This window comes from Myotis lucifugus, unplaced genomic scaffold, assembly GCF_000147115.1.
Source record: "Myotis lucifugus unplaced genomic scaffold, Myoluc2.0 scaffold_517, whole genome shotgun sequence".
Taxonomy (NCBI): Eukaryota; Metazoa; Chordata; class Mammalia; order Chiroptera; family Vespertilionidae; genus Myotis; species Myotis lucifugus.
The window spans coordinates 136,998-158,374 of record NW_005871565.1 but is presented as its reverse complement, the minus strand read 5'-3'; the positions used below and the strand labels follow the sequence as shown (position 1 = coordinate 158,374).

The window sequence follows — 21,377 nt, the reverse complement described above, 5'->3', positions numbered from 1 at the left end:
CTCCTTTGTGTGTGTTCAGCCAATATCATGCAAGGTTTTTAGGAAACCCTTAGGATTTAACATAGGTTCCTTAGTTCAACAGGCCTTTGATATTCTACTTTGTGACTTGCACTGTGATTAGATAAGTAAGAAATACAGTGTTTATTCTCAGTTACAGTCTGTTGAGGTTGTGTAAATAAGTGTGTGATGAGTTCTTTTATGAAGGCAGGTCTAAGAGGGAACTAACTCTACTGAGTGGGTCATGGCAGGTTTCTCAGATGAGTCCCCATTTAGGATGAGTAGGCATTTGCTCCCTACTCATTTTAGGCCTGTATCTAGACCATAGAGAATTCAGAGAATGATGACATTTAGCTTGCTAGCTAGAAAACCCAGGATGAAGGAAAGTCTTTATTATTATTATTATTACTTATTTTTAAAAGAAGAGACAAGTATATGTATATATTTTTGAAAACCAAGTGGGTAGCCCATTGGGCCACAGGGCTTCCTTTCTACTGCTGATCCCCAGAACTGTCTCCCAGGCACAGACTTTCCTCCTTACTCCATTGCACCGTGATGGACCCCACGTCCCCATTCCACACCCCTCCTCAGTTCTGCTCTGTGCTACAGGCCAGCCTGAGTGTGAGTTTCTCCAACATAAACACCCATGAAAACACATGCCACTTTCATCTTCCCAGCTAGCAGGTTTGTGACAGTAAAAGGAAGCCTCTTAGTCCCTGCTTATTCCCCCATATTTTCTAAAAGAAACAATCTTTAGTAAACCTCTTAAGAGCTGCCTGTTTTCCTTAGAGACAAATAATACATAAAATGTGTGTGTTATTTTGTGCTGTGAAATAAGAAAGAGAGGTGTGTTGTTTTAAAACAAACAGTTGGCACAGTGAATAAATAGAAGTCAGTTGGATCCTGGCCGGTGTGGCTCAGTTGGTTGTAGCGTTGTCCCATAACCCCAAAAGGTTGCAGGTTCAATTCCTGAGAGAGTGAAAAATCATTTGGCTCTCAGGGCATGTGTTAAATCAAAAAAGTAAATAAGAGAATTGGCTTAGGGAGTGTGTGCATAGTAGGCAGTACTAGCCTGCCCAGTGGCTCTTTTGTTGTTGTTTCTTTTAATCCTCACCCAAGTTTATGTCCTTACTGATTATTTTTAGAGAGAGAGAGAAACATTGATGTGAGACAGAAACATCGATCAATCACCTCCCGTAAGCACCCCGGCCAGGGGTGGAATCTGCAACCTAGGTATGTGCCCCGACCAGGAATTGAACCTACAACACCTTGGTGTATGGGGCGACGCTCAACCACTGAGCTACTCTGGCCCGTTACTTGACCTCTGCCTGCCTTCATATTCATCTGTCCTTGTCCTACCACAGTATTCTTGCAGAGGCAAGTACAGAATGAAATCCAAATTGGAACTGTAAAAGCTTTTCCCCATAGAAACATATCGGCTCCTGATGGTAAGGTTCTATATAATGCCTTCAACACTGCTTCAGCAAAACTAGAGTTCATTAGACTCTTTTGGATTAACCTGGGCACCTACAAACCTCTCATAACATTGTTTTAATCAGAAAATAGACTATTTCAAATAGCCTTTTTTACACATCTGTCCCTACGCAGGAATCAGGTCACATATTTAAGGAAATACGTAGTCACTCTAAAATAGATATGGTTGCCTCTCCCTTTTTGCGTAGGGGTGACTTGCTTTAGGGGCCCTTGGGAGCGTCCCCAGAGCTTTGGATGAATGCTGAGAGGGACCTGAGGTACCTACACCTCACAACCTCAGAAGCACAGGGCCTGTTCGCGAGCATGCCCTTGGATGCATACCTAGAACAGTAGAACAAAGACAAGCCAGAGCTGAAGTGTGCCTTGACCTTCTCCTGGGAGCGGTTTGTTTAGCCTGGTATTGGAAGAACAACCAGAGAGAAGAATGTGGTGTAAATTGTCTTTTTTTTTTTTTTCTTAACACATTCTGTGGTACAGGAGTTCAACATTATTTTCTTTTTTAACTTTTCACTCTTCACTCAAGGCCTATTTCTGGGTTCCTAAGATGTTCTCAGTGGGTGTGGTATTGCCTGGTTAATATCCAGATCTTCGGGCATGAATCCTGATTCATGCAGTAATCTTGACCTTTTGCAGTTCACAGCAGTAGTTGTAGCCATGATGCCATAGCCCTTAACAGGGGTGGGGAACACCCAGTCTGCAGGCCATATAAGACCTGGGAAATCATTTGGTCTGGCCATGCCAAGGCATTAGGGGTGAGTTAATTAAATGTTTGACCAAATATAGCAGGCTCATTTTTAAGTTGATAATTTTATGTGGCCCTCAAATGATGTTATAAATATCCAAATGGCCCTTGGCAGAAAAAAGGTTCCCCACCCCTGCCTCAGAAGTTTATGTCGTTGACTGGGTTAAGGACCCTCCTCTGATTCCTTATCCCCTCAGAGGGATTTCCTAAAGTGGTAGGGATGGTTAAGCTGGTAGCCAGTGAGCTCAAGAAGCAAGAATTAACAGTTTTGCTCTTCACATTTAAGACTAGCCATTCTCTTCAAGTCTGTTTGCATTTTGGTCTGAGGTTAATTTAATTCAAAAAGAAAGAAAATGACCTTCCGCTTAGCACTTCTTTGTTGATGTTTACATGACTTACTATTTCAGGCAATTAAATATAGTACTCATACAGGAAGATTATGTTGTGGTAGACAATATAACCAAAAGGTACGTGTTTAATGTGTGTACACGTATCCTTTGAGTATTAGGGGATAATACATATACCTATCCTTAGTACTCTGCTAATATATTACTGTACACTTGCAAAAGAGAACTCTGTGCCTTAGCACTAACACTGGGAAGCCTCTACTTTTATTCCAGGCTTGAATGTGGAATTACTTAAAGGATTTTGAAATACAACCTTGTAAATTCTATAGAATTATCCACTGAGTAAAAATTTAATTAGTTAGATTTGAGAAACCTGAACAATAATAGTTTGAATTTCAATTCCTTAACAGCACAAAAGCAGTTTATGTGAGAGTAATGTTGTACATAAAGCACAAGAATTTGATGGCTGAATAGAACATTTTTGAGGTTAGCTGATATTTACTGCGGTATTGATTTATTGAGGGGAAAAAAGAGCAGAATTTTCCCATTATTAGGTTGTTATTCTTTCATGTTGTGTATTATTTAATTTACATGACCTGCACTTATTTGACACTCTTCTAAGTTTTGAGTAGTTATGCTATAATTTTAAACTATGTAACTTATCTGTTTAAGAGAATTATTTTCACTTTACATAAAGTTTTTATTTCCAAATTCATCAAATGGAAGTATTTTCTTTTTCTATAAATAGAGACAGCAAAAGTAAAATGCTTTTGGTATTTTAACATTTGATCTGTTTTCGAGGTGACACCCAAACTCATGTCACATATTAGGTTTTATAAAGATTAGGTAGGCTTTTTGTGAAAGAGAAAGTATGATCTTGCAAACAGGTTTTCAGTAACTGTTGACTTATATTTGGTTCTGCTGAATTTTTGGCCTTGATTTAGGCAGCTAATCCAGGTTGCTGTCTGGAAGACTTTGTGAGGTGGTACTCACCCCGGGATTACATTGAAGAGGAAGTGATTGATGAAAAGGGAAACACGGTTCTGAAAGGAGAACTGAGTGCCCGAATGAAGATTCCAAGCAACATGTGGGTGGAAGCCTGGGAAACAGCTAAGCCAGTTCCTGCCAGAAGGCAAAGGAGACTCTTTGATGATACACGGGAAGCAGAAAAGGTAACTGAGGTTTGGGTATCTAACACTAAAGTGGTAGTTACTGTTCTAGCATTTTAAAAACTCACTATCATAGACATGAGAAGCAAAGCATTGAAATTTAATGAGCCTTTTATGTGTCTACTATTTACACTTAAGATTTTAGAATTAGTTGCAGTTAGGCCCCAAAATAAGATATCCATATTTTATGTAGAATGCTTACCATTGGACTGTCTCATCTCACAGCATATATCAAAAACCTTAAAAAAATGGTCATGTCCTTTGACCTAGCAATTCTACCACCAAGAAATTTATTAAGGAAATAATGAGAAATATGTAAAGGTCAATGTACAAGAATGATGTTCAGCAAAGTTTTTTAGTGAAAAGTGCATATAACCAAAGTTACCAAAAATAAGCTTGGTTCGATAAATTATGGTATGATCATTTAGTGAACTGCTCTTCAATTACTAAAAAATATTTGGAATTCTAATGAATAGTGGTAGCTGCCTGATATCAAATTGCCCCACATACCCTCCTACCCACCATCCACTGGCCTCCCAAATAATCCCATGCACTTAATAAGTAATAAATAAATCCATGCCTTAAGCATTACTAGGAGACAGAGATTACAGTGACCTTCAAATTAAAACTATAAGTAGAGAAGCCAAATTCCAATGGAGTTCCTATTGCTGCAGGAGAGTGTGGACAGGGACTTTTAAGAAGAGCTGAGGGATACAGACGGAGCACAGAGTCACCCCAGAAAGAGAGAGCTTAACACTGGGCGCCAAAGTACTTGGTACAGGTAGAGCTTGATAGTTCACAGCATGGCTACAGGGAGAGGCTTAAAGTAAGCTGGGTGAGAAGTGAACACTCAGAGATACTGTCTTGGGAAACCAGATATATAGAGAAGGGTTGATACCCCTTAGAGATAAAGAAATGATGGGAAAGAAGGAAATGAGAGGGAAACTAAGGATCATGCAGAAGTGAAAGACAAACAAGGCTTATCAACCGCCTGGCCAGTGTGGCTTGGTAGAGTGTCGATCTGTGAACTAGGAGGTCACAGTTTGATTCCCGGTTAGGGCACATGCCTGGGTTGCGGGCTCAATGCCCTGTAAGGGGCGTGATTCTCTTTCATCAATGATGTTTCTATCCCTCTCTCCCTCATCCTTCCTCTCCCAAATCAATAAAATAATAAAAGAAAAAAACCAAAAAAATAACATCAACCTCCCTCATCTTCTGCTGGCCTTTAAAGAAACTGCAGAAAAGGGGCACTTTCAAATTGTGGTATGAGTAGGTATACTAAAGAGCAGACCACATCCATACAAAAGTATAAAAAAACAAAATGCAGGCGGGTCAGTTAGCTAATGAAAACATTTCCCAGAAAATTGACCATGAAGCAGAAAATTGTTAACAACACACCATACATACTGAATCAGATATCTTTAAACAAGCATGGGGGATATGAAAAATCACTTTTAATCAGAAATAATAAAACCAAGAGAAAAAATGGACCCCAAAACTCTGCAAAGTAGTGAAACCACAGCTGGTTTAACTCAATATAGAAATAGAAGAAAAAGATACCATATCAAAAATAAAGACTAAATGACAAGGGGCCCAAGAGAGAATAGATTCATATTGAAATATAATAAAAGGCATCAAGAAAAAGTGGCAAAAGGACTAAAGTGGGTTGGAGAGAAAGTAGTAGAAATGGAAAATAGGAAAAGTAGGAATAATACTCATTTTATCAGAGTCCTTGAAGAAAAATCAAAACACTAGCCCTGTTAGGTGGCTCAGTTGGTTGGAACATCATCCCGCACACCAAAAGGTTGTGGATTTGATTTCTGGTCCAGCACATCTCTCCCTCTACCTCTCCTCTCCTTCCTTCTCTCCCTCCCTCTCCTCCTTTTCTTCCTCTCCCTCCCTTCCTCTCTCTCTCTCTCTCTCTCTCTCGTCTCCTTTCCCCTCTCTCCAAAAAAACCCCAATAAAAACATATCCTCAAAACACTAAAACAGAACTAATGTTTAAAACTGCAATCCAAGAAAATTTTAAAAAAGGAAGAAAATAAAAAAGGAAGAAAATGGCATCACTTGTGCTACATAAAAGCCAGTGACATCAAACCTGGTTAATACCTTATCTGTTGCAGTTTTAACCTCTCCCAAAGACATAATCTTAATCAGCCAGTATGAAATTCTGGCCAAGCACCAGTGAGGTAATGTCACCCGGGCCCTCTACCCCCATAGAAAGAAGAGTCAATCTGCATGATAAGAATGCTGTATTTTTTAAATCAGAAAAGTAAAACAATTTCCACTTTAGAAAAAAAAAGACAATAAAAAACCAACCCCAAAAAATCAATGGAGGGTCACTAGAAATGTTTAGAAATAATAAGTGAGAAAAATAGGTCACAAACAGTATTTTAGACACTTAATATTAGTTCATTTAATGTTATGTGTACTTGATATTTTGAAAAATTCTGGAATGAAAATCTTCCACCATTAAAAATTCTATCCCTAGGTGGTATGATTTACGGGTAGTTTTTATTAATTTGTATGCATTACATATGGAAGTGGGGATGGGGGATATGAGAATATTAACCCTTATTGAAGACAGAAGTATGCAGTTGTCTTCAGTAACATTATTCTTATCTTTGGAAGTAGTAGCTATTTACCTGGAATGTAGGGGTAGATACTAAGAGAAAAAGCTCTTCTCTACTTTTGTTATAGATGTGAGTTCAGTGGTCCAAAGCAGCCGGTGTGCCGCAATAATTTTTAAAGTGTGCTCAGGGACACTGATCTCAGGGACACTGATCTCTTTTCTCTTAAATGGTAGCAGCTAACACAATAGCCGTCTGGTCTGAATGAATCAAAATTATACCTATTTTTTTTGTCAGATTGTCAAAAAATATATTTTTTGGTGTGCTGCAGAATTCTAGTAATGAGTTTATGTGTGCCATGAGATGAAAACAGTTGAAAATCACTGGTCCAGAGGATTTTTTGTTTCATAAATGGCTGCTTTATTCGTAGGCAGCTGCATTGATCATTGATCTGAGTCTGTGCCTCCTCCAGGTGCTGCACTATCTGGCAATGCAGAAACCTGCAGACCTCGCTCGGCACCTGCTACCTTGTGTAATTCATGCAGCCGTCCTCAAGGTAAAGGAAGAAGGTAAATGTCTTACTTGAATAGTAATTAGTTCATTTCTAAAATGAAAGTGTATTTTGTCTAACTTATTTAATGATGGTTTTGATCTTTCTCATAGAAAGTCTGGAAAACAATTCTTCCGTTAAGAAGATTATCAAGCAGATAATATCCCATTCCAGCAAAGTCCTGCACTTTCCCAATCCGGAAGACAAGAAACTAGAAGTAAGTTGGGTGACTGTCAGCATCTCGACGAGTACTGTCTCTTCCCAGTGGGCAGTACTTACTTTCAAGAAACATTTTAAATGGCTTTGCCTTTCTTTGCTGTTTTCCAGTGTTATGACTCTCTTTTCTACTGTTAGGAAATCATCCATCAAATTACTAATGTGGAAGCCCTAATTGCTAGAGCCCGCTCACTGAAAGCCAAGTTTGGAACTGAGAAATGTGAACAAGAGGAGGAAAAGGAAGATCTCGAAAGGTAATTGCTATTTGACACGCTCATTTTTGTCTGCAGTAGGAAAATACACCACTGCTTTAGAAAATTTTAATGAACTATTGAGATTCTTTGTGTTACTCTCCTATTATTTGCCAGCATTAGCCAGATTCAGAGAAATAATTATCATAGGATTTGAACTCTACCGTATTTCTGAGTACTTTCTAGGTGTTTCCATTGCTCCCACTTGCAGAACCAAGTCTACCAGGTCTCTCTTCCCAGCAAAGTCCTTGTTTGCTCCCGGAGGCGTGGTGCCTGCACCTGAGGAGAAGCCATTATTGACGCTGTCACTAGCAGTGCCCAGAGCTTTGCTTTCAGCTCTCACTGTTCCTTAACCACAGTCTGAGGGGTTCTGCAACTATAATTCTGCTCAATATTCATTTAATCTTTTAAAAATACCTGTGAGAGCAAAGGTGCAGTTACTGTCCACCTTGCAGATATGTTTGGAGAGTGACTGGTAGCCTCTCCAGGATGAGACAAATGACTGGGCCGGTCTTCTCCTGGCAGCATCGTTATCAAGGGAGCCTTCAGTGTGAGCCCCTGTCTGTTTGTGCCCATTGAAAGGACATGTTGCTTTAATGTGTGATAAAGTGTTTCCAAATTAGCTACTTCAGTAGCTTGAATTTGTTATAATGTTAACATCGTCAGTAGCCTTTTCACAAGGAATGGCATTATTGATGCTAGAAAATTAATAGTCTATGACAAGGCATTTGCTTTAGCTTCTCACAAGATTTTGTTTGAATTTTATATCTTTTGTTGAGTGAAATTTTCTCCCAGCTTTCTTTGTTCTTGAAAATGCCTTTTTTTTCCTTTTCTGGATCCACTCTGTTCATCAGTTTATTTTGTTAATTAGATTCCACATATGAGTGAGATTATGTGATACTTGTCTTCCTCTGACTGCTTATTTCACTTAACATAATACTCTCCAGGTCCCTCCATGCTATCTTAAAGGGTAAAAGATCCTTTTCTTTTCTTTTCTTTTTTTTTACTGCTGCATAGTATTCCACAGTGTAAATGTACCACAGTTTTTTTATCCACTCATCTACTGATGGGCACTTGTACTGTTTTCAGTCTTAGCTATTGAGTAATTGCACTGCTATGAACATGGTGCATGTTTTTTCTGATTGGTGTTTTGGGTCTCTTAGGATAGATTCCTAGAAGTGGGATCACTAGGTCAAATGGTAGTTCCATATTTAATTTTTTGAGGAAACTCCATACTGTTTTCCATAATGACTGCACCAGTTTGTAATCCCACCAGCAGTGTGGTAGGGTTTCCTTTTCTCCACATCCTCACCAGCTTGTCATTTGTTAATTTGTTGATAGTAGCCATTCTGACAGGTGTGAGGTGATACCTCATTGTTACTTTAATTTGCATCTCTCTGATGATCAGTGAGTTTGAGCATTTTTTCATATGCCTCTTGACCATCTGTATGTCCACTTTGAAGAGGTGTCTGTTTAGGTCCTTTGCCCATTTTTTGATTGGATTGTTTGTCTTCATTTTGTTAAGTCATATGAGTTCCTTATATATTTTGGATATTAACCCTTTGTCAGATGTATCTTTGCCAAATATGTTCTCTGATACAATAGGCTCCCTTTTCATTTTGTTGATGGTTTCTTTTGCTGTGCAGAAGCTTTTTATTAGATGTAGTCTCATTTGTTTATTTCTTCCTTAGTTTTCTTTGCTCAGGAGATACAGCCATAAACATATTACTACGAGAGATGTCTGAGATTTTGCTGCCTAGGGTTTCTTCGACTTACATTTAAGTCTTTTATCCATTTTGAGTTTATTCTTGTGTAAGTTGGTGATCTAGTTTCATTTTTTGGCATGTATCTGTCCAGTTTTCCCAACATCATTTATTGAAGAGATTGTCCTGACTCCATTGTATGCTCTTGCCTCCTTTGTCAAATATTAATTTAGCATAATGGAAAATGCCTTTCTTTTAAATGAGAAGAATGAACTCTAATCAAGTGAGTCGTTTCTAAAATAGCAGTACCAGTCAGTGAGCAGGCAGTGCCTTCCTGGCGGTTCTGCCTTCGACTCTCTTAGCTCTACTCTAGAGATCTGAGATGGACTTGGCAGTATAGTACAGTATTTGCAGCACAAAATGGCACTGTTTATAGTCATGACACTGCCCAGCAAAACATGCATTTTGTACATGCATGCACACATGCACTTACACACCTCACAAGAGCAAAAGTAGCCCTGGCTGGGTGGCTTGGTTAATTGGAGCATCACCCTGTGCACCAAAAGGTTGTGGTTCGATTACTGGTCAGGGCACATACCTAGGTTGTGGGTTCAATCCTCTGTTGGGGCATGGACAGGAGGCAACTGCTCCATGTTTCTTTCCCTCTTCCCCTTCCTCTCACTCTCTCAAATCAATTAAAAAACAAACATATCCTTGAGTGAGGATTAAAAATATTAATATTTTATAAGAATAAAAACAAGAAACATGAATCATTGCTTTGTTCTATAAATGAAACTTGGTTTTTGTTATCAACTTTTACTGAATATTTCTTCTTACACTTTGACAGAGATGGGCTGTTCACAGATTTTATGAAAACACTTCAAAGGTAGTAAGAATTGTCATTTGAGTCGATTTTAATTCAAATATCAATATATCCTGTTACAAAGTTCCACTCCAGCCATGGTAGTTGAGCTTTATCAGCGTGAGGGTTTGCCCACAAAATTAATCTGGAGGACGGATGGGAAGTGAGCAGCTCTATTCTTTCTCCCCAGGTTTGTGAGCTGCCTTTTAGTGCAGCCCGAAGTGCTGGTGGTGGGCGCGGGAAGAGGACACGCCGGCAGGATCATTCACAAGCTGTTTGTGAACGCACAGAGGGTATGTGAGGCTCCTCACTGACATGCCATGGCTTCGCCAGCCCTCTGCTCAGTGGGATGCTGTTTTGATTCCGACACATGGCTGCTTCCATGCTGCCGGCCCAATGTGAGCCTGGGTATTGCATTCAGATGTTGCTTTCTTATATGTTTAAGGAAAATGATAACTATATTTTAGGACCTAAATTTCAGAAGGGTCTGAAATCCGTTGTTACAGAATCTGATAGGGACTCAGTGGCCAATGGCCAGTCCTGTGCTGTAGTAAAAAATGTCGCCTACTTTCAAATTAGAAGGGGGCTCGATTTTACTGGTCAACTCCATGTGCAGCAAATGGTTTCACAGCTTAACTATGAAGTTAGTAAGTCTAACTGTTTTTATAACGGTGAAGAGATCTAGCTGAAGAGGGTTCCTAGGAAGGAGGCGCAGGTTTCAGAGTTTGGGGATGGAAACAGGCTTCACAGGAAGAAGCCTGATTTGAAACGGCGTCTTTATCATGACTTCTGCTATGAAAGTACAGGTTTAGAATCAGATCATACCTTCTGACATCCTAAAGCACTGAGATTGCTATTTTCATAGAGATGCTGCTAGTTAGCCTTTGTACTGATGCTCTCTGTACCTTTCTGTTCATGGGTAGAGGTGCTGGCATCCCAACGGTGACCTCATGTCCGGGCTCGTTAACCCTAAAGGTTCTGTTAGAATATTACCCAGTGTACTAAGTCCCGGTGCCCTTACCTGACACTGAGGACCTGAATAACCCAGATTTGAAGGTGTGATTCTCAGAATCAAGTAAGAAAAAGACTTTTAATGGGTTTACACAGGAGTAAAAACTTCATAATCTCCTTTGAGTTTATCTGGAGTATTCTATTTAATATATCAAAATCAGGGCCAAATATATTGATCTGAATTTTTAGCAAGAATAAAACCTGAGATTATCTATGAAGGTAGCTCTTTAAATTTAAGAATTTCCAGTTAAATCTAAGTATTTCAGTTCCTTATAAATGAGAGTTCTAGAAAGCAATAGAGAATTACTTTGATTTATTTTGTTTTTGTCTGTGGCATGAAACCAAGAACTGAGTTTGTTTTCACACCCTATGTCTTCTTTGCCTGCTTACTCACCAGATGCTCATGAGCTCATTTCTTGTTATCACCAATATGAACTTTCCTCATATTGCAAAAACTCTCCTCAGTTTCTAAAATTTGTGTGTTAAGAGGATTTAAAACCTAAAGTATTCATATATTTAATGCTGAGAGTGTTACTTGTTTTGAATAGTTATGCAAAATTATTCTCCCTAAAATGGAAATAGCCTCCAACCCGCCCCCTCTCCCCCCACACCTCCCAGACTATAAGTAAAGGCTCATTGTAAAAATTTGGGCAACACAGAAAATTCTAAAGGAATCATTAATCACATTAATCTCACTCCCCACTGATGATCACTGCCAGCATTTAACAAGTAGTGTATGCAAATATATGTATATTTTACAAAAATAGGATTATCTATCTATATAAAAGCCTAAATGACCGTTAGGACAGAACAGCTATTGGACCAGTCGCTGTGAGGTGCACTGACCACAAGGAGGCAGACGCTCAACACAGAAGCTGCCCCTGGTGGTCAGTGCGCTCCCACAACCAACCTCCCGCAGCCCCTCCACCTGGCTGGCAAACCTTTCATGGCCCCGGCCAGCCAGCCAACCTCCTGCAGCCCCTCCAGCTAGCCGGCCCCCCCATAGGCCTCAATCATCAGCCAGGCTGAGGGACCCCACCCAGACATGAATTCGTGCACCGGGCCTCTAGTCCTATATAATAAAGGCTAATATGCAAATTTTCCCTTCGACTAGGAGTTCAACCAGGGGGCGGGGCCAGCTGACCAACCTCCCACATCCCCTCTTCCCAGCCAGCCAGACCCCACCTGTGCACGAATTCATGCACTGGGCCTCTAGTATTATATAATTTATTATTCTTGTTGTCTACACAATATAATTATGTTTTTACATCAATAACTATAAGAGTGTATCATCTTTTCAGGGCCTCATCATATAGCCAATCTGAAATTGTTCATTCATCCCACATTATGTAATTGTAAAAGATTTCAAACTTCCATACCTTGTGGTGAATGTTTCAGGGAATTGGCAGACTAATCCATAAAACAAGCACTTGGTTGGTACATTTCTAAACTCAGTCCTTAAATGCCTGGCTAATGAAAACCATTCAAGTTTATTCATGTAACTTTTTTTTTCATAACTGACATTGTATATCAGTTTACTAATATAGGCACACAGTAATTTTATATATTCATACATTTTAGCCCTGGCCAGTCTAGCCCAGCAGTTAGAGTGTTTGCCTGAGCACCAAGGGGTCGTGGATTCAATTCCTGATTGAGCGCATGTACCTGGGTTTCAGGTTCACTCCCTGGCCCCTGTCCAGGCAGGTGCAGGAGGCAACCAATCAGTGTGTCTCCCTCACATCGATGCTTTTCTCTCTCTCCTCCCCTCCCCCCACTTCCACTCTCTCTAAAAATCAATGGAAAAAATATCCATTGGTGAGAATTAACCAAAAAAAAAAAAAACATACATTTTTGTTGTTGTTGTTGTTTTTGTTAATCCTCACCTGAGGATATTTTTCCATGGGTTTCGTTTTGTTTTGTTTTTTTTAGGGAAAGTGGAAGAGAGGGAAAGACAGAGAGAAATATCAATGTGAGAGAAGCACATCGATTGGTTGCCTCCTGTACAAGCCCTGACCAGGGCCTGAGCTGGGGAGGAGCCTGCAACCAAGGTACATGCCCTTGATCGGAATCAAACTCAGGACCCTTGAGTCCACAGGCCAACACTCTATCCACTAAGCCAAACCGGCTAGAGGAAAAAAAAACCCATACATTTTAATTAACTTCATGATTATATGTTTCAGTGGTATATACGTAAATGGATTCAGCAAATAAACCACTGATTTGATTTTGCTTCATTCTTGCTAAATTGAATAACTCTGAGACCTTTCCTTAAATCTATTGGATTATCTATTTTTCAAAACATGAACACATTTTTTTAGCATCTTAATTTTTCAGTAAAACTCATAGATACTTTTCCTGGCCAGTATGGCTCAGTGGTTGAGCATGGACCCATGAATGAAGAGGTCACTGGTTCGATTCCTGGTCAGGGCACAGGCTCAGGTTATGGGCTTGATCCTCACCCAGGAGGGGGTGTGCAGGAGGCAGCCGATAGATGATATTTCGCTCATTGATGTTTCCATCTCTCTATCCCTCTCCCTTCCTCTCTCTCTTAAAAAAAAATCAATAAAACTTACTTTTTTGAAAGTGGTAGATTTTTGTTAAATCATTTTCTCATTAAATGACATTCTGTATATCACCTGTTGAGCCATCAGATGCATGAGTAGTGGGTATGTCTGCTCAGTTTGATAACTAGGTGTGTTGTATGTTTGTCTTGATAATTCTTTTGATAGAATCATGTTCCTTAATATAGTGCATGCTGTCTGAAATAATCTTGAAATTCCTTGTCTCTTTTTAAAACCATCTTGCTTGTTTTTGTTTCCCTTTCATCACTGATTCTTTTCTCACCCTTTCTCAAGCTGACTGAATCTTCTGATGAGGTAACAAACAGCCTTGTCCCTCATATAGTTTCTTGTTCCTTCCCCTCCCTCTAATGACCACTTTAACAGTTTGGATTTGACATACCTTTCTTGATGATTCTTGTATAACATAGTTTCATATTTCCATTGCCAAAAATTTTTTTTTCCAAATCAGGGGTATTCTGAAAGAAATACAGTGATCAGAGAAATGAAACAACTATAGTGATCAGAGTTAAAATGAAGACTAATTGAATATGTATTTTATGCAATTTTAATGAGAAAATAGATGCCTTTGATATTGAGAACTTCTTTTCGTTGCCATTGCTACATTACATAGACCTCACTACTACCTCACATTAGCTGCCCAGCTAACAATACCACTATCCCCAGTTTTAATTCGACCAGTGAACCTTAAAAAGAATTAGAACCCAGCATGAAAACACCTTTCTAGCCTCTGTGAGAACCAACTCCATTGCTTGACTGAGGACATCAGACTCTCTTGGGTCTTTGCTAGAAGAAACACAGAAACCAGCACATTTTCCCTCTTCCTCAGATGTGTGAATATGGCCCCACTTTTCGAAGCAGATTGCCCGGTAGTCATTATCCCTTCTGTCTCTCTCCCCAATTTATTTGTGATCTCTGACTGCTCATGTCGTGTTTCAAACCTCTTGTATTTTCTGTGTTGTGTTCTCGAGTAGTCATAACATAATTGACAACATTACTGAATAATGTAGAACATTTTTCTGTATTTATCATGTTTATTCATCTGTCCTTCATAGTGATGTAAGTTTAGCACCAACTTGATCTTGAATTTAGCATTTGATTCTATTCAAGGCTGCAGCCATGGCTCCACCTGAGGAGGAACTGAAGAGAATGGGCTCTGCAGAGGAGAGAAGGCAGAACTCGGTGTCAGACTTCCCACCCCCTGCTGGCCGGGAACTCATTCTGCGCACCACCGTGCCCCGCCCCGCCCCCTACTCCCGAGCTCTGCCTCAGCGCATGTACAGTGTTCTCACCAAAGAGGATTTCCGACTGGCAGGTGCTTTTTCATCAGATACCTCCTTCTTCTAGTTCTTCCTGGGCCACCCCATTGTGACTTCAAAGGCAGTGCTGACCCCTTCTGTGGGAAGGAGGTTGTGCTGGTCGGAACCTGGGAGGCATGAAGAGGGCCTGTCCAGTTGAATGATCAAGCGTCGTACTGGCATCTGAAAGACTTTCTGGTGCCAAGCTTGGGAAGGGTAGTAGCTTGTGGGGTCCGAGGTCGTGGGCTTGAACTATTGAAAGATTTCTTCCCCAAAGAGATAGCCCTTGGGGTGGGGTTGGGGACCAAAAATGCAGGAGCTCTCTGTACTCACTCTGTTGTGTTCAAGATTGTGTTCATTTATTCTTTCTGTGACTGTCCCTTAGGCTGTTGCCTTGCATTTATAGTCTGTGCAAACACTTCTTATTTTTATTAGTATCAAGTATGCAAAGTAGAGAATCTGTTAACTCAGATTTCTGGGTGTTTGGGAGGTAGAATCTATTCCCAGAATCTGTGTTTTTAATATATTAAATGGAATTCTGTTTATTCAATCACCTGGTCACCATTTTTATTATGCTAATTAACTTTCGATGAGCATTTTTAATATTCTAGGAGAAATCCTAGAGTTTCACATAGATATGTGTTTTTCCATATATGACCTAAATGTATTCCTTCTGATAAGACTATATTAAATGTCACTGCAAATTAGTTTGATACCTACTAGTATCTTGTAAGGCTTCTCTTACTTGTTTTGTTTTGGGTGCCATGTAAAAAGATAGCCTGAAAATTATTGTTCTCTCCTTCCCTTGTAGTTCAGTATGCATTCCTTTTGTGTGGTTGATAGTTGGATACCATCTCTAATGAAGTATAACAAAAATACAGTCTTGGTACATAGAGATTATCATGCAGTTAGTATAATTTGGTGTATATGCTATTGTAATGAATAGAAGATTATTTCAGTGAACTATTTTACTTTTGTATTTTAGTTAAAATGAAAATAATTGATGGGGATATGGAGTAGGACTAGCATAAGGACAACCACAGAATACTTCTAGTTGTCTGATGATCAATACTTATTATGTCTGTGTTGCTATAGGGCCTTTGTTCAGTAATTTTAAATCTATTTTTAGGCCTAGAGTTCCCACTTTAATCCAAAGTAAAAAATGCTTATAATGAAGCATAGGCCTTGCTGTGAAACTTTAAAGACTTAATAGATCTGTGTAAACCTGTTATATTATTTTTGTAAAAAAAAAAAAAAAGAGTATGTGTGCACATATTTGTGTGTGTGTGTGTGTGTGTGTGTGTGAAGGAGGGAGGCCGGTTGATCACCACCAGCCTCCACAGAGCTCTTATGTGAGATGCTGGACTGGTGATGGTGCACCACAGAGATACAGTGCAGACTAAGTCTGTCTGCTTTCCAATGGGACGTTAATAAGAAAGACGCATTTTACAGAGAGAGGTTGGGCTTCAGAACGGCATTGTGAGTCTAATAAAAAGGAAGTGCTGCTTTCTCTGGCTGGTTTTCTCTTCTTCCCTCTGGTGTTTCATTGTTATTTTAGTTAATTTTATACTATCTCAGATCTTGCTAACTATTTGCAGCCTGCTGGGTCTTGCAGGAATCTCAAGAATATTCTTGTCTTTTTTAAAATGGAACTTACCCCATTTTACTTTTATTATAGTTGTGTTTATTTCACAGGTATTTTTAAGAAATAAAAACCAGGTACTGCCGAAACCGGTTTGGCTCAGTGGATAGAGCGTCGGCTTGCGGACTGAAAGGTCCTGATTCCGGTCAAGGGCATGTACCTGGGTTGCGGGCACATCCCCAGGTGCAGGAGGCAGCTGATCGATGTTCCTCTCTCATCGATGTTTCTAACTGTCTATCTGTCTATCTCTCTCCCTTCCTCTCTGTAGAAAATCAATAAAATAATAAATAAATAAAATAAATAAATAAAATAAAATAAAATAAAATAAAAACCAGGTACTATACTAGGCATTGAAAACAAAACAGAAACCAGAACTCCCTGCTCCTTTCAGAGACCTTCGTGTCACTAGGGAAGGCTGATACCACGCTGCCATAAAGTGGAGAGCACAGCCCACCAGCTATGCATGGGAGGTCCAGCATGTACCATATCACTGTATTCATTCACTCATTGGCATGGAGAGTAATACAGGCAATAACAGTGATGCAGGTGAGGTCTTGTGGGAGAGGTTGCTCACTCACGCTAGGGATTAGGAGAATCTGTCTAGATTGAGAGCAGAAGGTGAGTAGGAGCTGACAAAGAGGGGGAAAGAACTACAGTAATTCCCCATCCTCACGTGTTTGCCCTAATTTATTGGGATTTTACCACTGCTCCCATCACGTGTAATTCGTTTTCCACCCCTTCAGTCTGGACTTAGCCCTGTCTTTCTTTCATCAGTGACTGTTAGCAAGCGCGACACGGGCCAAGAGTTGAAAGTACTTGCACACTGGGCTGCCTTCTCCTCCTGCAGGAACCTGAGACATGTGAAGGGCCCACTGAAGGACATTGGGGAGGTTTGTGATGCAGAAGTTCCTGATGCAGGAGGGGATAGGAAGTGTTATAGGTGAGGAAATGGAATGAACCAAAACTCAGAAGCAAAAGAAACTGTCTTGAGAGAAGAGCCAGCATTTCCACTTGTGCGGAATGTGGCACCCAGTGTGTGAAGAGGCAAGAGATGAAGATGGTACGGGGAATAGGTGAGATCAGGGTGTTGTGTGTGACCTCCGCGAGGATTGCGGGCCTTATCCTCGGGGCAGGGTGAGTCGCTGAGGAGTTTTAAGCAAGGGTGTGCGGGGTCAGATGGTAATTTAGCAGGACAAACAGATTGGGGAGTCTGGGAAAGTGTGCACTCCTAGTTCTTGCACTAAATTGGAAAGTAGCAATGATATGGTCGGTGTTTTTTCCTCTTTTGTGCTTTGTACTGTGCTGCAGAGCCTGACAAATGTGCACGGCACCCACGTGACGTCCTCACGCAGGCCCTCCCACGCCTGTGTGTTCCTATACCACCACGATAATTCGGATTTCTCTGCAGGTTGGGATTTTGTAAAGTCCAGTAAGCATTTATATTTATTTTCCATTCAGCAAGTGTTTATTGAGTGCCATCTCTGTGCCAGGCACTGTTCTGGGCAACAAGAATTCAGCAGTGAGCAGGGAAGGTGAAAGACCGTCATGGACATGACAGGAAAGGACACCGGGGGCAGGGGGGAAGGGCTTTGTGGACGGGGGACAGGGAAGGCCTGTGGTGACATTTGAGCAGACACCTGCATGGAGTGAAGGGTGCCGTGTCAAGAGTGTCTGGCAGATGATTCTAGGCGGGGCTAGTGAGTCAAGCCGAGGGGGATCAGCTGGGTTTGTTGGAGGCACAGAGAAAGAGCCAGTGTGGTTAGAGTTCACGAAGGGAAGAGCGTGCAGGGAGGGAAGGGACCAAATTACACAAAGCACTAGGATTCTGTCCACCTGACTGAAGGGGAAGCCAGTGGAGAATCGTGGATGGACTCGTGATCAGACATGAGAGTCCTCCCTCTGGCTGCTGTGGAGGATGCACTGCAGAGGCAGGGGTGGAAGCAGGAGGAGAAAGGTTGCCAGAGGAACCACCTAGGTAGTAGGAAAAGATAGAAATATGTTCTAGGAGCCAAGAATGAAAAATAGTTGAAGGAGGTGGGGTTGATCAACTGTGTCAAATGCCATTAAGGTGCCAGGTAAGAAGAGGACTAAGAATTGGCCGTTGCATACCTGTGTGTGCAGAGTAGCAAATGCAGTCCCAGAAGTCATGCAGTTCACACTGGGAAGGAACAGGAGCGCCTGAGGGAATTTGTCCCCTGACCTGAGTGCCCATCACACTTCTGCCCAAGCCAGAACAGGTGTGGTCGCTGCTGTTTCTTGCCAGGAACTGGGGGGCAGGAGCACAAAGTCACTGTCTAGTTAGTTTCAAGCCAATGATAATCCTAGTCCCTGCCTGTTGCTGCCAGCTCCTTCCTTCTGGGCAAGTAAGCTAATGGAGAGGGCTTGACACTCAACAAATTCTGGATGGATGATGGATGGATGGATGATGGATGGGTTATATGTGGGTGGATGAATGGGTGGGTGGATGGATGATGGATGGATGCCTCTTGATGGCAAATGAGGCCCAACTGTTGTGTTTGAATCTCTGAACTCAAATTTGGCATTGGGCACCATAAACCAGAATGTTTCAGAATATTAGCTCCTGAAAGGCAGCATTTCTCTAGCTGAGATGGGCTGGGCATCAGCCTGAGAAAGGGGGCGTGGCTGATCTCAAAATACAAAATAAAGCTAGTTCATAGCAGCACTTCTTCGCCAGCAAATTTTCACCTGGCAACTTATGCTCTCTGGCAGGTAGTCACGCAGGAATCTGCCCCTTACCCTGCAACAGGCTCACCTACTGCAGGCAGCTTTCCTGGGCCAAACTTACCCGAGGAAGGGGTGAAAAGAAGGGCCCACCTGGCCCCTTCTGGGAGAGGGCAGGAGCGTAGTGGCTCCGGCTTAGTCTCTGGGAAATGCTCCTCTTGTCCCTCACCAGGCCAGCCTCCCAGCCGGGCAGCAGGCGAGTTCTTGCGTTCTCAGCAGCTGTAGACAGAGATCTTGGTGCAGCTCAAAGTCTCACTTCCTGCTGCCTCCTAGCCAAGGGAATGTCGTGAAGGGGGTGACATTTCTTCCCTATCAGGTTGAAAAAAACTAGATTCTTTTTCCATCCAAAAACCCTGATCGAATATTTGTTTTTTGTTGTAAGTTTGTATGTTTGTCATCATCTTGGTCCCAGAATAAGGTGGGCCAGTGACTTGTGAGGCAGAATGTGTGCAGGAAGGGCCGTCTCATGCTGCACGAGTTGCTAGTTGGGGTCAAAGCTGGAGAGTTGACCGTAGTCCTCAGGCCTGTGATGAAAGGTGTAAGTGTTAGTTTCCTGTGGCTGCTGTAACAAGTATCACCAGCGGGGGTTACAGAGGCCAGGCTCCCCCTGAAACCTGTAGGGGAGGACCCATCCTTGCCTTGTTCTAGCTGCTGGTGGTTGCAGGCAGCCTTGGCATTCCTTGCCTTGCAGCTGCAGCACTTCTGCCCGTCACCACATGGCCGTCTCCCCTGTGTATGTGTCTCATGACAGCAGCCACCCTGCTGCAGGGTGACCTCACCTGCAGGGATTACTTCTGCAATGATCCTGTTTCCCAACATGCTACATCCGAGGGACTGGGGTTAGGACCTCAACAAAGCTTTCTTGGGGGGTCACATTAACCATAAAAACATCCTTCACAAAGCCAGCCCGCTCCCCCCCTCCCCCAGCTGCTGTGGGCCATGGAGGCCTTACTAACCAGCCTCAAGACGCTGGGCTGGGACTTAACCTCTTCTAATGCCAAAATGGGGACCAAAAAAAAGTACCAACCAGGCTGTTCAAAAATGAAACAATCTGAGAAGTGCCCAGCACGGTGCCCGGTGCAGGATACATAGGGTTTGCATAAACTGGCCCAAGCGGCCCAGTTGTACACGAGTGAGTGGTTAGCTGTTGGACACAGGCTCCACTGCGACGTGAGGACAGCTGCCCTGCCGCACTTAGAAATCTACCCTCTCAGCAAATGAACTGCTTTCTGTTGACCCCTTTCGTTGACCCCTTTCCCGTCCATGGAGAAAGTTACGATTACAGGCTGAGGAGACTGGTGAGGTGAAGGCAGTGGCATCGCACATGCCAGGCCCCTCCTGGACCGCAGCCCGAGCACAGAGAGGAGCAAGGCTGCTGCAGGGGCCACGGCCAGTCCCAGAGCTTCGCCTGCGGTGGGGGAGCTCAGACCTGCTGAGTGGACGTGCAGGAGCTCTGAAAGGTCAGGGGAGGAAGTGAGAGCAAGCCCGGGGGCCGGCCCGCTGTGGGCCAGTGACCACTGCAGTGAAGGACATGGGGAAGCCTGGACATGGAGGTGGCAGTGAGGGCAGGATGGGTCCCAGGTGCCCTGAGCGGCCAGCTGCTCTGAGAGGGAAGTCCCTGGCCCGGGACTTGTGGCATGTGCTCAGCCCCAGCACGGACCCCAGGAGCGCTGCCCGCCTGCCCTGCAGTGTGACCTCTCCCCTCCTGTGAGTGACACACGAGGGGCCATGTTTCCTGCGGAAATGCCCCTCTGGCTGGCGCAGAGGCTGAGGTGCCCGCAGCAGGGCCCGTCCTTGCTCATGTTTCTTGGAGGAGGACACGGGCATCTTTCTGTTTGGATGTCTGCCTTCCCCAGGCAGCCAGTGCCTGTGGTGGGGACGACGCCTGAATTCCTCGTTGCCTCTGGGGGTGAGGGCATCGGGGAGGAGTCCTTGCGTGGGCACGGCTGGGGGCCTTCTCTGTCACCTCTGGGAGGGTGGCCTACGCTGAGGCGCCGTGATGCATAAGCCCCTGTGAGTTTCTGACGGAGCATCCAGTTCTATGCCTTCTGCCCCGGGAGGTTGTCTGAAGCTCAGATGCAGCAAACTCCCCGCATGAGTTTGGTGTGGAGGCGCTCGGGCGCCCACACGCACGTCTGCACGCTTCTCTCTGAGGACTCTCCTGAGCCGTGTCGCAGTCCCCTCCGCGGCGGCCTTTCCCTTTC

The 21,377-nt window shown here is 42.7% G+C and overlaps 1 protein-coding gene across 7 annotated transcripts in view; it reads left to right on the top strand.

Moving 5' to 3' along the window:
* LOC102421225 (rab3 GTPase-activating protein catalytic subunit) overlaps nt 1–15,334 on the top strand; it is a 92,368-nt gene extending 77,034 nt beyond the window's left edge. For 4 of the 7 annotated variants that reach the window (XM_023745113.1, XM_023745115.1, XM_023745112.1 and 1 more), the window contains 6 exons: nt 3,525–3,752; nt 6,750–6,888; nt 6,983–7,086; nt 7,224–7,339; nt 10,092–10,194; nt 14,602–15,334. In XM_023745113.1, the coding sequence (XP_023600881.1) occupies nt 3,525–3,752; nt 6,750–6,888; nt 6,983–7,086; nt 7,224–7,339; nt 10,092–10,194; nt 14,602–14,838 (927 nt within the window). In that variant the 3' untranslated portion in view covers nt 14,839–15,334. The remainder of the gene's footprint in view (nt 1–3,524; nt 3,753–6,749; nt 6,889–6,982; nt 7,087–7,223; nt 7,340–10,091; nt 10,195–14,601) is intronic. The other 3 variants (XM_006103875.3, XM_023745114.1, XM_023745116.1) reach the window with 2 other exon arrangements.
* The last annotated feature ends 6,043 nt before the right edge of the window (nt 15,335–21,377 follow it).